Source organism: Crocuta crocuta, unplaced genomic scaffold (assembly GCF_008692635.1).
Source record: "Crocuta crocuta isolate KB4526 unplaced genomic scaffold, BGI_CrCroc_1.0 scaffold348, whole genome shotgun sequence".
In the NCBI taxonomy this organism is placed as follows: Eukaryota; Metazoa; Chordata; class Mammalia; order Carnivora; family Hyaenidae; genus Crocuta; species Crocuta crocuta.
The window spans coordinates 980,951-995,663 of NW_027529573.1; the positions used below are offsets into that span (position 1 = coordinate 980,951).

General features: G+C 39.9%; 1 protein-coding gene across 5 annotated transcripts in view; it reads left to right on the forward strand.

The window, feature by feature from the left end:
• PRR14L (proline rich 14 like) overlaps positions 1-14,713 on the forward strand; it is a 57,672-nt gene that overhangs the window by 19,796 nt on the left and 23,163 nt on the right. For all 5 annotated transcript variants that reach the window (XM_077761546.1, XM_077761544.1, XM_077761545.1 and 2 more), the window contains one exon: positions 4,611-4,683. In XM_077761546.1, coding sequence (XP_077617672.1) covers positions 4,611-4,683 — 73 coding nt within the window. The remainder of the gene's footprint in view (positions 1-4,610; positions 4,684-14,713) is intronic.

The following is a 14,713-nucleotide window of genomic DNA, read 5'->3' on the forward strand; positions in this document are numbered from 1 at the left end:
GTGGGGAAGAAGGGAAGGGGGGTGATGGGCATGGAGGAGGGCACTTGTTGGGATGAGCACTGGGTGTTATATGGAAACCAACTTGACAATAAACTAAGAAAAATAAATAAGTAAAAAATAAAAATTATAACAAAAATAAAAAAATAAAATTACTGTTCTACAGCTGTTCCCTTCTAAATATACAAGAGTAGGAGAGGGAAAGATCCATCTAGAGATAATAAAAGTTTCTTTTATTTTCAGAGTGTTCCTTTTTTAAAAATTTTTTAATGTTTTATTTATTTCTGAGAGATAGACTGCGCGAGCAGGGGAGGGACAGAGAGAGAGGGAGACAGAATCCGAAGTAGGCTCCAGGCTCTGAGCTGTCAGCACAGAGCCCAATGTGGGACTCGAATCCACGAACCGTGAGATCATGACCTGAGCTGAAGTCAGCGCTTAACCAACTGAGCCACCCAGGTGCTCCAGGAAGCTCAGGTTTAGAGTAGCTCAGCAGAGTTCGGTCACAAGCAGGGCTCACAGCTCAGAGGTAAATCAGGCCCTGAAGATGGGGCGCCTGGGTGGCTCAGTCGGTTAAACATCCGACTTCAGCTCAGGGCATGCTTTCACGGTTCGTGGGTTCCAGCCCCGCGTTGGGCTCTGTGCTGACAGCTGGCTCAGAGCCTGGAGCCTGTTTCAGATTCTGTGTCACCCTCTCTCTCTCTGACCCTCTCCTGCTCGCTCGTTTTCTCTCTCTCTCTCTCTCTCTCTCAGAAATAAATAAAACATTAAAAAAATCAGGCCCTGAAGAGCTGGTAACTACCTTGCATATAAAAGCTGAAGAGCCTGATGTATATACATTTTCTTCCTTTAAATATTTGTGTTGTTTCCTACCCTAAACGAGTCTCACAGGAATGAATCAGAGAATTCCATCTTTTCTAGGACATTACACTTTTAATAGGAAATAAGATTACAGATGAACAGTGAGAATGGCTTTTCAAGACCTTTCTAAAATCTGCCAAAACTTTGAAGTATCAGAAGTTGGTTTTGATTCCAAGCTGTAGGCAGGAGGATGACCTGTTGAATGTGCAAGGCAGAGAATTTGTTTGCTGGCAGTTTGGAAAATGACTTTGTACTGTTCTATGCGTTTTTTATTTTACACAGTTAATAACATGTTATAAACTATAGTGGTTATTTCACTTGATGTTGAAAGAAGGATCCGTGTACTTTCATCTTGGAAGTTGATTCATTCAAAACAGATTTTGCAGAATTTAGATGGAAGAGAAAATGTTTAGGACTCTAAGTCTAGAAATCCTGTAAATTAGAACATTTAGCAGATAAAATATTGTAGGAAAAAATTGTCTGATAAATTTCTACAGGTGTTTATTATATTATTAGCTGATCCTAAGGGCATGGGGGAGTCACAGGATCATTATGTCCCTTGCTTGCAGGTGGACTGTTCTGTTCCTATTATCCACACCTGAGGCCCAGACTTTGGTAGAATTCCCACCTAGTATGGACATTACCCATCACTGTGTTAGTGGTGGTTAGGAGGTGTCTCTCACTACTGACCTCATCCTCTCTGTTTCTTTTTCAACCTAGTCAATTTCTGATATTTGAGACTTTAAACTTTATAGGTCTCCAACTGTCTGAGAGCTCTTAATTCAGAACCTTTTAAGAGAAGTCAACAAGCCAGAGGGAGAAGGGAATCACTTACTCCTAGCTTCTGCTTCTCTCCTTCCCTGTTATAAATCATAACTAACCAAGGAGAAGGGGACATGGCTGAAACAGTTGGCTTGGCACTCCACCAGGGTATTTTGGGTCTTCTAGCTGAGAACCTTAGAGCAGCAGGTAGAGCAAAACTGAAACTCCAGTAGCCGCTCCAGTGGCTGAAGCTGATAGGGTTAGTTGTACAAATTCATCACAGTTCAGTCTGAGGGACCTGTACGGAACCTGTACATTGCTGACCTGAGCACAGCTCTTACTTTTCAGAGGTCCTATTTTAGGCCCAGAAAAGCTCAGTCACTCCACAGGACATATACTAGGATCTATTGGTGATAGTCCTATTTGGCTTTTCCCACAGAAAGGGATAACAAGTGTCTAAAGTCTAATGGATGATTGGAGCTTCTGCTCTTGGAGCACCCAGTCCTGACAGGGCATCTTGCTAAGTGTTACATGGCCCCCATTTATTCTTAATGCCACTTGTAAGCTTTTTCTTAGTACTATATAGCTAGTCTGTAGGAGTCCTGAAGTTGGAACAAAGCCCTGTTTGACTCCTCATCCCGTAATCTTTTACTCCAGCACTCTGCCTTTTCCATAAAGTATTAGCCTGAAAAGATATTCTGAATCGCATCTAATGTTACAACCCAAACATTCAGCCTAAGAACCGGAAGAGCCAGGAAAAGTGTCATTTTGGAGGAAGGATCAAATGTAACTACAAAGATATTTCCTTAACCTCTTATTGTGAAATAATTTGAGACTTACAGAAAAGTTGCAGATAGTACCCAGAATTCCCATATACCCTTCATGCAGAATCTTCACATTAACATTTTACCACATTTGGCTTTTTTTATTTTGAATAATTTGATGGTATAGTTGCAGACATGATGGCTAAATACTTCAGTGTGTATTTCCTAGCAAACAAAGACATTCTGTTATGTGACCACAGTATGTCAATCAAAATCAAGCAGTTAACACTGATCCAAGTACTTTTATTTAATCTACAAACCATATTCAAATTTGGCCAATTGTTGCACTGATATAGGAAAAGAAAAGAAAATGGCTTTTTTGGTCTAGGAAAAATTCAGGATTACTTGTGGCATTCAATTGACATGTCCCTAATCTCCTATAATATGTAACATACATTCTTCAGCCCATGACCTTGACATTTTTAAAGAGTACAGGCCATTTATTTTGTAGAATTCCCCTTAATTTAGGCTTGCCTGGTGTTTCCTCATGATTAGATTCTGATTTGGCATTTTGGCAGCAGGAATCCCACAGAAGTGATGCTGGTTCTTCTTGGTATATCCTCTCAGGAGGCACATGGCTTTGGGGTGCTTCATTCCTGGGAAGGTGAAGTCCATCACTTTGTTCAAGTGGAGTCTGCCAGGTTTCTCCACTGTGAATTTACTATTTTCCCCTATGGAATTATTAAGTGTCATGTAGAGAGATGTTTTGAAACTATGTAAATATTTCTGTTTCTCATTCAAAGTTTTAGCCACTAGTTTTAACAGCCATTAATGATTTTTGGTTGAGATAATTATTACTGTGATGGTTGCCCGGTGGTGATTTTCTAATTCCATCATTCCTTCTATGGTAAGTAATTTTTTTTCTCTTCAACTCTTTTAGAAATAAGTTCAGCCTGACATCATGCTAGAACTCATACTTCTTTGTCAAACATGTAGTATTACCATTATCTGGGAGATACGGTGTTTAAGTTCATGCTTTGCAAAAGTATTCCACAGTAAGGAAATGAAAGAATAGTCCAGCTTCACATATAATAGTCCATGCTCTCAGTTGCAATGATACTGTTATTTCTGCTAGTATCTACCTATGCTTACCATTGCTTTTATCTTTCCTCTCAATCCTGGGTTCTGTTTCCACCATGGAACTTTGCTCAGGGTCCAAATGGCTTTTGCTTGCTTTGGGTTGGTTTGTTTGAAGTGCTGTAAAAATTATGAAAAGTTGTAGTAATAATACCACTGTCTGTAGATTTAGATAGATAGCATATCAGTGTCTTGTACTTGCCAATTAAATCAGTGTGAAAAAAATTTAATCTTATGGCAGGGAAAAAGAGGTGACTCAGGAGAGCTTAGTGTAAGCAGCCATCTTAGGTCTGTCAGTGTCTCCTAGCTGGTCAGCCTTTACCTCATAGGCCTTGAGGCCATTTGCTGTCATGACTTGCACATTTGCCACTGCCCCCTCCTATTTTCCTGAATTCCATCTGTAGGAGAAAACTGGTTATCAGTGATGGTGTCCTCTTTTGGATGTTCTACCTCCAGTGAAGGGGGATGAAAAGAAAAAATAGCCCTTCTAAGAGGTTTGGAAAGAAAATGAGTACATGAACTCTCGAATGGTTAAGGACTGAGATACATCCAATTTGCTGTTTTCCTTTCAGATGAAATTAAAATTTTGTTGCAGCAGTTTGTTTCTTGATTTAGAAGGTATTTATGGGGGTTTGTTTGGACCTGCAAGTCAACATTTTAAGGCTTTGTTATTGTCCAGACTTTAGGAAACTTAGCTTTTCAAGCTCAAGTTCTAGAGAAGCGGAAGGTTTTGTGGTGGTGGTGGTTTATTTTTATTTTTATTTATTTTTTTATTTTAGAATAGGGGAGAGGGACTGAGGGGGAGCAGGCTCCATACTCAGCGTGGAGCCCAATGCGGGGTTCAATCTCACTGTGGAGAGATGACCTGAGCCGAAATCAAGTCAGACATTTAACTGACTGAATCTTGCCGGTGCCCCAAGAAGTGGAAGTTTTTATTGATTTTATTTCTTTAAATTTGAGGTTTCCTTTATTGCCAGTCTTTGTGACCGCTAGCGGATTTCCAGCAATCAAAGAAATTTCTCAGATGGTAATCTGCATTCATGGGTCAGGTATCTCTAAATCCTCCCTGACCACTGGATTTTCTTCCTGCAGGAAGACCTCCTGATGCAGTCAAGCAAAGAACATTTATGCACGAGGATCCCTGAAGACTGTTTGAGGAGCAAAGGTATTTATTTTTCTCCACTTTTTTCCTTTTTCTACTTGTTACACACACTGTTAAAGTTCACATATTCTGTTTTGCGTTGGGAATGCAAGTCCTTGGCTTGAAGATGGATTTAACTGTAGAAATTCTTGATATTACCCATGCACATACTTGAAGACACCTAGCAGTGTCTTAGGTTTTGGGGGGGTTGTTTGTTTTTAATGTTGTTTATTTTGAGACAAAGCATGAGTGAATTGGGGAGGGCAAGAGAAGAGAGAGAATCCCAAGCAGGTTTTGTGAAGCAGGGCTCGATCTCCCAAACCATGGGATCATGGGATCCCATGACCTGAGTCGAAATCAGGAGTTGGACACTTAACCATCTGAGCCACCCAGGCACCCCTGTTTATTTGTTTAAGTAAACTCCGCCCCCAGCATGGGACTTAGTAAGATCAAGAGTCATATGCTCTACCCTTTGAGCCAGCCAGCCACCCAAAGCGGTGCCTTAGTTTTGACAGCAGTTTGCCTCATGCTTTTTTTGTAATGAGTCCCTGTTGATGGTGTGTTGAACCTTAATTGCTGATGTGGAATCTTTTATTTGATTTTATAAAATTGAACTGCCTCCTTGGAAGGGTTAATATGGATGGGGAGGAATTGACCCCTTCTAGTTCAGTGCTGTGGAGTGCACCCTGTTCTTGCCCTGGGCAGGGATGGGAGAAAGAGTTCACTCCAGGTCATCTTGAGAATTGTCAAAGCAACTTCATTTCTATTACTGTGTTTTGCTCAATGAATAGATACAGGAATCTGATGTAATACTTTTAGTTTGATTGATTGATTGACTAATTGAGGAGGAAGCTGAGATTCAAAGAGTACTGAGCCAAAATGCTTCGCCCTGGTCCCCAGCTGAAAATAATCTTGGGTAACTTTAGAGAGGACTATGTATATATATTATGCAATTAAGGTTAAAAGTATAGAGTAATCAAAACCACCCAAAAAAGGGAAAGTACAGCAAATAGGTTTGATTATATGAACATGCCTGTGATTAAACATCAGATTTTTTTTTTAATGTTTTATTTATTTCTAGGAGAGAGAGAGAGACAGTGTGAGCAGGGGAGGGTCAGAGAGAGAGGGAGTCACAGACTGAAACAGGCTCCAGGCTCTGAGCTGGCAGTCAGCACAGAGCCCGATGCGGGGCTCGAACCCATGAACCACGAGATCATGACCTAAGCGAAAGTCGGATGCTTAACCGACTAAGCCACCCCAGCGCCCCTAAACATCAGATTTAAGGGGCACCTGGGTGGCTCAGTCAGTTAAGCATCCAGCTTAGGCTTAGGTCATGATCATGTGGTTCATGGGTTTCAGCCCCACATCGGGTTCTATGCTGGCAGCTCAGAGCCTGGAGCCTATTTCGGATTCTGTGTCTCCCTCTCTCTGCCTCTCTCCTACTCATACTCTGTCTCTCTCTGTCTCAAAAATAAATAAACTATAAAAAAAAAAATATATCAGATTTGACTACTCTGCTTCTTGGCAGCCTGGACAGAAAAGGAAGCACAAATTGTCCTTATGAGAAAGGGCACTTGTCCCAATTTATTACCCTGCTTCCTGTTGCTAGAGATTTCCTTTGTGGCTTAAAGGCTTGGCTGTCCAGTAGAGGTTAAAAACTCTGAAGATGAGAAATGTTCTTTTGTACGTGTCTCCCCCAGTTCCTAGGGCTTTGCTTGGGACCATTTTTAGTGCCACCACACTTCCCCCCACCAAGTATCTTTTCAGCGGGGCTTCAGTATTGCTATATTGAGTCTTCAGTATAATGGTATATTTTCACCCACATCTTAGCACAAAATTTAGTGTCTATTTGTTGAACTATACCTTCATTTAGCAACTAAACTGGCCTTTAAACAAAAGAATCGGGGCACCTGGCTGGCTCAGAGTACACAACTCGATCTCAGGGTTGTGGGTTCAAGTCCCATGTTGGGCACAGAAATTACTTAATTAAAAGAAAGAGACAGGGGCACTTGGGTGGCTCAGTCGGTTAAGTGTCTGACTTTGGCTCAGGTCATGATCTCGTGGTTTGTGGGTTCGGGCCCCATGTTGGGCTCAGTGCTGACAGCTTGGAGCCTAGACCCTACAATCTGCTTTGGATTCTGTGTCTCTCCCTCTCTCTGCTCCTCCCCCATTTACTCTTTCTTCTCACTCACTGCTTTCTCTCTCAAAAATAAATAAACATTTTATTTTATTTTATTTTTTAAAAAGTTTTTAATGTTTATTTATTTCTGAGAGAGAGCGCGAGAGCGAGCGAGCAGGGTAGGGTCAGAGAGAGGGAGACACAGAATCTGAAGCAGGCTCCAGGCTCTGAACTAGCTGTCAGCACAGAAGCCGATGCGAGGCTCGAACCCACTAACAGTGAGATCATGACCTGAGCTGAAGTCGTACACTTAACCAACTGAGCCACCCAGGCGCCCCAAATAAACATTTTAAGAAAGGTGGAGGGAATACTGAAGAATCAGTTATTTTCTGAGGAAATCTGCCTTTCCAGACTTACCTAGTTTCTATCCACCAAAAAATCTGGTCCACATTGGACGTGGGTAAGATGAGCTCTTCTGAAATGTATCCTCAGATGAACTACTTTGTGACACTTTTCCTCCTGTCCTGGTAACCATTCTTCTTCAGTGACTTAAATTAGGAAAATGATTTTTCCCCTCAAAGTCACTGTGCAAGGTTCTCAGTTTGAGATGGAGGAACTTGGAAACAGCACCTTTACTAGAGTTTTTAGCAGCAGTGACCTAGTGCCTGTCTATGATCTATTCTTCCATTCAATCCCCAAAGAGCCTTCTAAGGTGTCCCTTTGTTACACATGAGGAAACAGGGTCCTCTGTGCAGAGGCCTAGCCAGTCAGAACAAGATAGAAAGGAAGGTTCTGTGAAGGCAGGCCTGTGAATTGAACACACAAGCTGCCACCATGGATTTCAGTCAAATAGATGCTACAGTGTGGCCAGCATCTCAGCTCACTTTGCCAGGATTAAGATCAAGCATCTGTCAACCTGTCATTTACTAGAGAATTGAGAAGTAAATACTGTTTCTTGGAAACTTGGTTGTACATTCCCTCTGGGGACCCCAGCTTCCAGAATTTTCACTTTGCCCACACATATCCTAGTCCTGCACATATCAGATGTAAGTTTTCCTGATGAAAACTAGTATAACCTTTGTTATAGCAAGGTGTAACCTTTGTTATAGCAAGGTTGAACCTTGCTACCTTTGTTTTTAAGTATCTGCTCTGTGGAATGCTGTGTAAATTACATAGTTCTATTTATATTTGTTTTGCTTCCTCTGAACAGGGGGCACCTTGAAGGTCAGCACTGCAAAAATTTATAAATTTGCTGAGGAATGAATTTGGGTCCTCTGCACTGAGGTGTTCATCAAGTGAACCTAGGCTGCTATATTCTCCCTATGGTGTGTTATTTTTCCTTCTCTAAATAAATGTCCCAATGGGGTGCCTGGGTGGCTCAGTCAGTTAAGCGTCCGACTTTGGTTCAGGTCATGATCTCGCGGTTTGTGGGTTTGAGCCCTGCATCGGGTTTTGTGCAGGCAGCTCAGAGCCTGGAGCCTGTTTCAGATTCTGTGTCTCCCTCTCTCTCTCTCTGTCCCTCCTCTGCTGGAGTGAACACTTGTTTCTCTCTCTATCTCTCTCCCTCCTTCTCCCCACCTCCTTTCAAAATAAATAAAGTTTAAAAGGAAAAAAGAGGGGTGCCTGAGTGCTTCAGTAGCTTAAATATCCTACTTCGGCTCAGGTCATAATCTCACAGTTCATGAGTTCAAGCCCTGCATCGGGCTCTGTGCTGACTGCTTGGAGCCTGGAGCCTGCTTTAGATTCTATCTCCATCTCTCTGTCCCTCCCCTGCTCGTGCTTTGTCTCTGTCCCTCTCTCTCTCAAATATAAAATAAAACATAAAATTTTTTTTAATGTTTTTTATTTTTGAGAGAGAGACAGCATGAGCAGGAAGGGTCAGAGAGAGAGGGACACACAGAATCCAAAACAGGCTGCAGGCTCTGAGCTGGCCATCAGCACAGAGCCTGACGCGGGGCTCAAACTCACGAACTGTGAGATCATGACCTGAGCCGAAGTCAGACGCTTAACCAACTGAGCCACCCAGGCACCCCGAAAAAAATTTTTTTAAGGAAAAAATAAACTACGAGTCTATTTTTCAGAGTGGTTGTACCGTTTGGGATTCCTACCAGCAATATATGAGTTCCAGATAAGCAGGTGGATCCTTTTTCAACTCCTTTATTAATTCATTTGTAATTTATTTATTTATTTATTTATTATTATTTTTTAAAATATTTTTATTTATTTCTAGGAGAGAGNCATTTGTAATTTAGAAAGCCACATGTTCAGTGGTCAGAAGAAGCTGAGGAAGTGCATAAGCTTGTAGGGTTGTTTGCCACTGTCCTCCTACCTACCACTGTGAGCCTCTACACAGGAGAGCTTCATTTTGTAAGACGTGACAGTATTGCTAACCCATTGCATATCTTTCTGAAGACGAGATATAGGGTATGCCAAAATGAATGTCATATTTAGTGTCCCAGTCTAACGACTTAATTTTTGATCCAAGAAAAGATTTTAATAGAAATAGTATTAAATCCTTGTCAACCTCCAGCATCTCTGTCCCTAATTATGGTTATATGGAGATAACACCAATAAAAGTCTTCAAGTTTTCTTAGGTTACTTGTATTATAATCAGAGTGTAGTGTTTTTTTTAAAGACAATTTTACTGAGATATAATTTGTACATACTGTAGAGTTAACTTGTTTAAAATAAATTCAGTGGTTTTCTTAAATACAGAGCACAACCATCACCACAATTTTTCATCACTCCCTAAAGAAACATTGTTTTGTACCCATTAACATTCATTGTTCATTCCCCATTCTTCCTTACCCCCACCCTCTTCCAGCCACTAATTTGCTCTTCTCTGTATAGATTTGCCTATTCTGGACATTTTATATAAATGAGACCTTACAATGTACAGTCTTTTGTGATTGCTTTCACTTGGCATAAAGATTTTTTTTAATTTTTTTAAACATTTATTTATTTTTGAGAGACAGAGACAGAGCACAAGCAGGGGAGGGGCAGAGAGAGAGGGAGACAGACTGAAGCAGGCTCCACTCTCTGAGCTGTCAGCACAGAGCCTCCCGTAGGGCTCAAACCCACTAACCATGAGATCATGACATGAACCAAAGTCATACGGTCAACCGACTGAGCCATCCAAGCAACCGTTGGCATAAAGATTTTTAAGGTTCATCCATGATCTAGCATTTTAAAGTACTTTACTCATTTTTATGGCTGAATAATATTCCATCGTATCCATTTATCTGATGGATATTTGGGTTGTTTCCAACTCTTTGGCTATTACAAATAATGCTGTTGTCAGTATTTGCATACAGGTTTTGCGTGAACATAAGGTTTCAATTCTCTTGAATAGATACCTAGGAATAGAATTGGTGGGTTATGTGGAAACTTTGTTCAACATTTTGAGGAATTGCCAAACTTTTCCAAAATGGCTGAACTGTTTTCCAATCCCATCAGCAACAGATGAAGGTTCTAGTTTCTCTGCATCCTGTCCAACACTTGTTATTTTCTGATTTGTTTTGTTTTAAATTATATCCATTTTAATGCATGTATCATTGTGGTTTTGATTTTCATTTCTCTGGTGACTAATGATGTTGAACATTTTTCAGTGTGCATTTGTATATTTTGGGGGAAATGTCTATTTATATCTTTTGCTTTTTTTTTAACTTTTCAGATAATTATTTTTGGAGGATTTTGGATTTACAGAGAATCTGAGCAGATAGGATAGAGTTTCCATTAACCACGACCTCCCTACCCCCAACATGAACAATTTCCTGTATTGATAATGTATTAGTAAATACATTTATTATTGTACAATACTGATACATTAGTATTAATTAAAGTTTTTTCAGATGTCTTTAGTTTTTACCTAATATCCTTTTCCTGTTCTGGAATCCCATCCAGAATACCATATTGCATTTAGTTCTCAGGTTTCCTTCGGCTCTTCTTGGCCGTGACAGTTTCTCCCACTTTCCTTGTTTTGAGGAGACCTTAAGAGTTTTGAAGGTTACTGGTCGGGTATATTGTAGAATGGCTCACCATTAGGATTATCTTCTGTTTTTATCATAAGACTGGGGTTATAGGTTTGGGGGAAGAAAATCACAGAGGTAAAGTGCCATTTTCATCACATCATATAAAGGGCATGTACTATAAACATGAAGTAGAGTTTGTGAGCGTTCTCTCTACTGTCAGGTTACTTCCTTCACCCCATTTCCATACTGTTCTCTTTGGAGAACTAAGTCACTAAGTACACCCTGAACCTGAGGAATGGGGAGTTAAACTCCTTCTGCCCATTTTTATTATTGAGTTGTGAAAATTCTTTATATATTCTAAATATAGGTCCTTTATCAGATAGATGATTTGCAGCTGTTTTCCCCCCATCAGTGGGTTGCCTTTTCACTTCTTGGTTTTCCTTTGAAACACAAAAGATTTTAGTTTTGATGAAGTTCAACTTATCAGTCTTCTTTTTATCACTTGTGTTTCAGCATCTTAGCTAAGAAATCTTTACCAAGATCATTAAGAAATACTCTTATGTTTTCTTCTAAGAGTTTTATAGTTTGAGCTCTTACATATAGGTCTCTGATCTACATTGAGTTAATTTTTGTGTATAAGACAGGGTCCAAATTTATTCATTTGCATATGGGTATCCAATTACCCTGAAACCATTCACCATTTGTTGAAAAGCTACTCTTCTTGGTCCCTTTGTCAAAAATCAGTTGACTATATGTGTTAACAGTTTATTTCTGACATACAGTTCTAATTCTCTTGCTCTTTATGTCTGTCCTGTGCCAGTGCCAGACTGTTTCCATTACTGCAACTTTGTTTTTGAAATCAGGAAGCATGAGTCTTCCATCTTAGTTCTTTTTCAAGATGGTTTTGGCTATTATGTGTTCCTTGTATTTTTTTTTAAATTGCTTAATGTTTATTTATTTTTGAGGAGAGAGGCAAATTGTGAGCAGGGGAGGGACAGAGAGAGAGGGAAACAGAATCCGAAACAGGCTCCAGGCTCTGAGCTTTCAGCACAGAGCCCGACATGGTGCTGCAACTCACAGACCGCAAGATAATGACTTGAGCCCAAGTCGGATGCTTAACTGACTGAGCCACACAGGTGCCCCTCCCTTGCATTTTTTTTTTTTTTTAGTTTCAGGATTAGTTTGTCAATTTCTGCAAACATACACACTTTTTAAGTGGTTATAAAACTACAAGTCTAGGATCTTCAGCTGAGGTCATGAAATGCCTGTGATTCTAAGATGGGCCCATACCTCACAGAATACGTGTTTTGCCCTCCAGAATATCTAAGTACTTTTTTTTTTTTTAAATGAGCCATATTTTCTTTATCCATTCATTCATCAGTGGATACTTAGGGTTGTTTCCATGTCTCTCACTCACTGTAAATAATGCCATAGTATACATGGGGGTATAGCTATCTTTTCAGAATAGTGATTTCATTTCTTTTAAATATATATTGAGAAGTGAAGTTTCTGGATAGAGTACACCTAATACTTTGAATAACTTCCCTAACCCTCTCATTCTTCATTCTGACAACATCTGTCAGGTACCTGATATGTGCCAAGGTCAGTGCTGGGTACTTGGTTCACAGTGATCTTTAAGATCCTGTTTCTGTGGGTGCCTGGATGGCTCAGCCAGTTAAGCATCTGATACTGGATTTTGGCTCAGGTCATGATTTCGTGGTTTGTGAAATCAAGCCCCACATCCGGCTCTGCCCTGACAATGTGGAGCCTGCTTGAGATTCTCTCTCTCTCTGCCTCTCCCCTGTCTGTCTTTGTGTGTGTCAATAAATACATAAAATAAGATGAAATAAAATGCTTTGAGATTTCAGTCAATGTGGTTAATTACAAAACAAGTAAAAGAAGGTACCTGAGTAGTGGCTCAGTCATTTAAGTGTCTGACTTCAGCTTAGGTTATGATCGTGTGGTTCATGAGTTCAAGCCCCGCATCAGATTCTGCGCTGACAGCACAGAGCCTGCTTGGGATTCTCTTTCTCCCTCTTTCTTTGCCCCTGTCCCACTGTCTGCCTATCTGTCTCTCTGTCTCTCTGTCTCTCTCTCAAAATAAATAAACTTAAAAAAAAATCTCCAGATTAAAAAAAAAAAAAGTAAAAGAAGGGTACCTGGGTGGCTCCATTGGTTGACCATTTGACTTCAGCTCAGGTCATGATCTCATAGTTTGTGAGTTCAAGCCCCATATCCTCTGTCCGTGCCCTCTCCCCCCCGCCCCCCGCAAACAATCAATCAATCAGTCAATCAAGTAAAAGAGTAAGCAGTCCTTTTGTTTTCAAGCAGTACACAACCCCTGTACCCCAGCCAGCTTTCAGTGTTATAGCACCTGGAAAATGAGTGTTCCCCTACCCCCTCCCTAAGATTTTCAGCTAAGTTTAGGACAGGTATTCTTTCAGCAGGTAAGAGCTCTGAGGGAGAATCTTGCCATAAGGGCTTTGCACAGTTATCACTTTGGAGAGGGGGCAAGAGTTTTGCAGTTTTCCTGAGAAGTTATAATGAAGGATTCAACTAAGATGGTGCTGGAACAGAGTAGAAGGCCCAGAATTTACACAAATGGCTTAATGAATGCCATAGTGTCTGGGGAAGAGATACACTAAACCATTTAGGGTAAATGCAGTTAGAAAGTCATAAATAGGATAGAATTGTCTGCTATGATGTGGAAAGTAGGCTGGTTTCAAAAAGACAAGTACCGTGTAGGGCATTAGGATTTCGAGGCTGTTTATGTTTTTGGAATCTGTGCAGACTTGTGGAATCCAATATGCATTTATCCATTGAGTATTTGCTAACTCCAAATATTTTTAGACACTGTGTCCTGTCCTAGCATCGTTATTGAGTTTATAATTTTAACCATTCTCAGGTCCAATAAGATAAGAAAGAAAGCAGAACAAAGGAAGAGCAGTTTTTCTTTAAATGGCAGGCACTGTACCAGGTGGTGGTTTACATGTGTTATTTAATTTAATCCTCAGAGTAGCACTTGAGTTAAGTGTACTTCTCATCTTTTTCAAAGGAGGAAACTGAGACTCAGAGAGGTAAGTAAGATCACAGAGCCCACCTGCCTTTAGAGTTCCTTTTCTTTCTCTCAGAATTGCTGCTGTCAGTATCAGTTAGGAAATGGATAAGGAAGCTCTAGGAAGACAATGGTGATAGCGTTTGTTGGTTTAACCTAACTGTATTTATTTATTAATTCCACAGATTTTTTGAGTGCTATTATATACCAGGTATTATGCTGAGCAATTGGGAAAAGGAGAGACCAAGATAAACATGACCCTTACCCTCATGGAGTTTATATTCTAATGAGAATTAGCTCTTTAAGTTGAAGATTGATTTGCATTTAGCTTTATCTGTTTAGTGCAGGTATTTTTGTTATATATGTGTATGCATGCATATGTACATATTTACATGTATAACTCTGTGTGTGTGTGTGTGTGTGTGTGCTTTCTAAAAAGCACAAGGAAAAAAATTTTTTTTGTAGTTTAACAAGTTTAGGGAACTTCATAATGCATTTTACATCTAGGATTTCAGAGAAACTGTACAGTAAAACTTCTTTATGAATTGAATTTGCATTCTTAGAAAGGTTTTTTGTTTGTTTTTTAATGTTTCATAATAGAAAGTTTTTAATTTATTGAGAAGTGGAGAGTATACTAAACCCACATGTCTGTCATTCAGCTTCAGTAATTACCAGCTCATGACCAGCCTTGTAGGGAAGCAGTTACTGTAAGTAATTTGGTTCAAAACTAATACTCAACTTACGTATTAATCTCTTTAACATAGGTTTTATGTATAACTGTTCTTTTTCAAGGAGGTAATTTATGATTAATTTAGTATTATTCAAGTAATAAGATAGTCATTGAATAATATAAGCTATTATTGTGTGTCCACTTTATTAATGTTTTAGAATGGAAGCTTCTTAGGACTC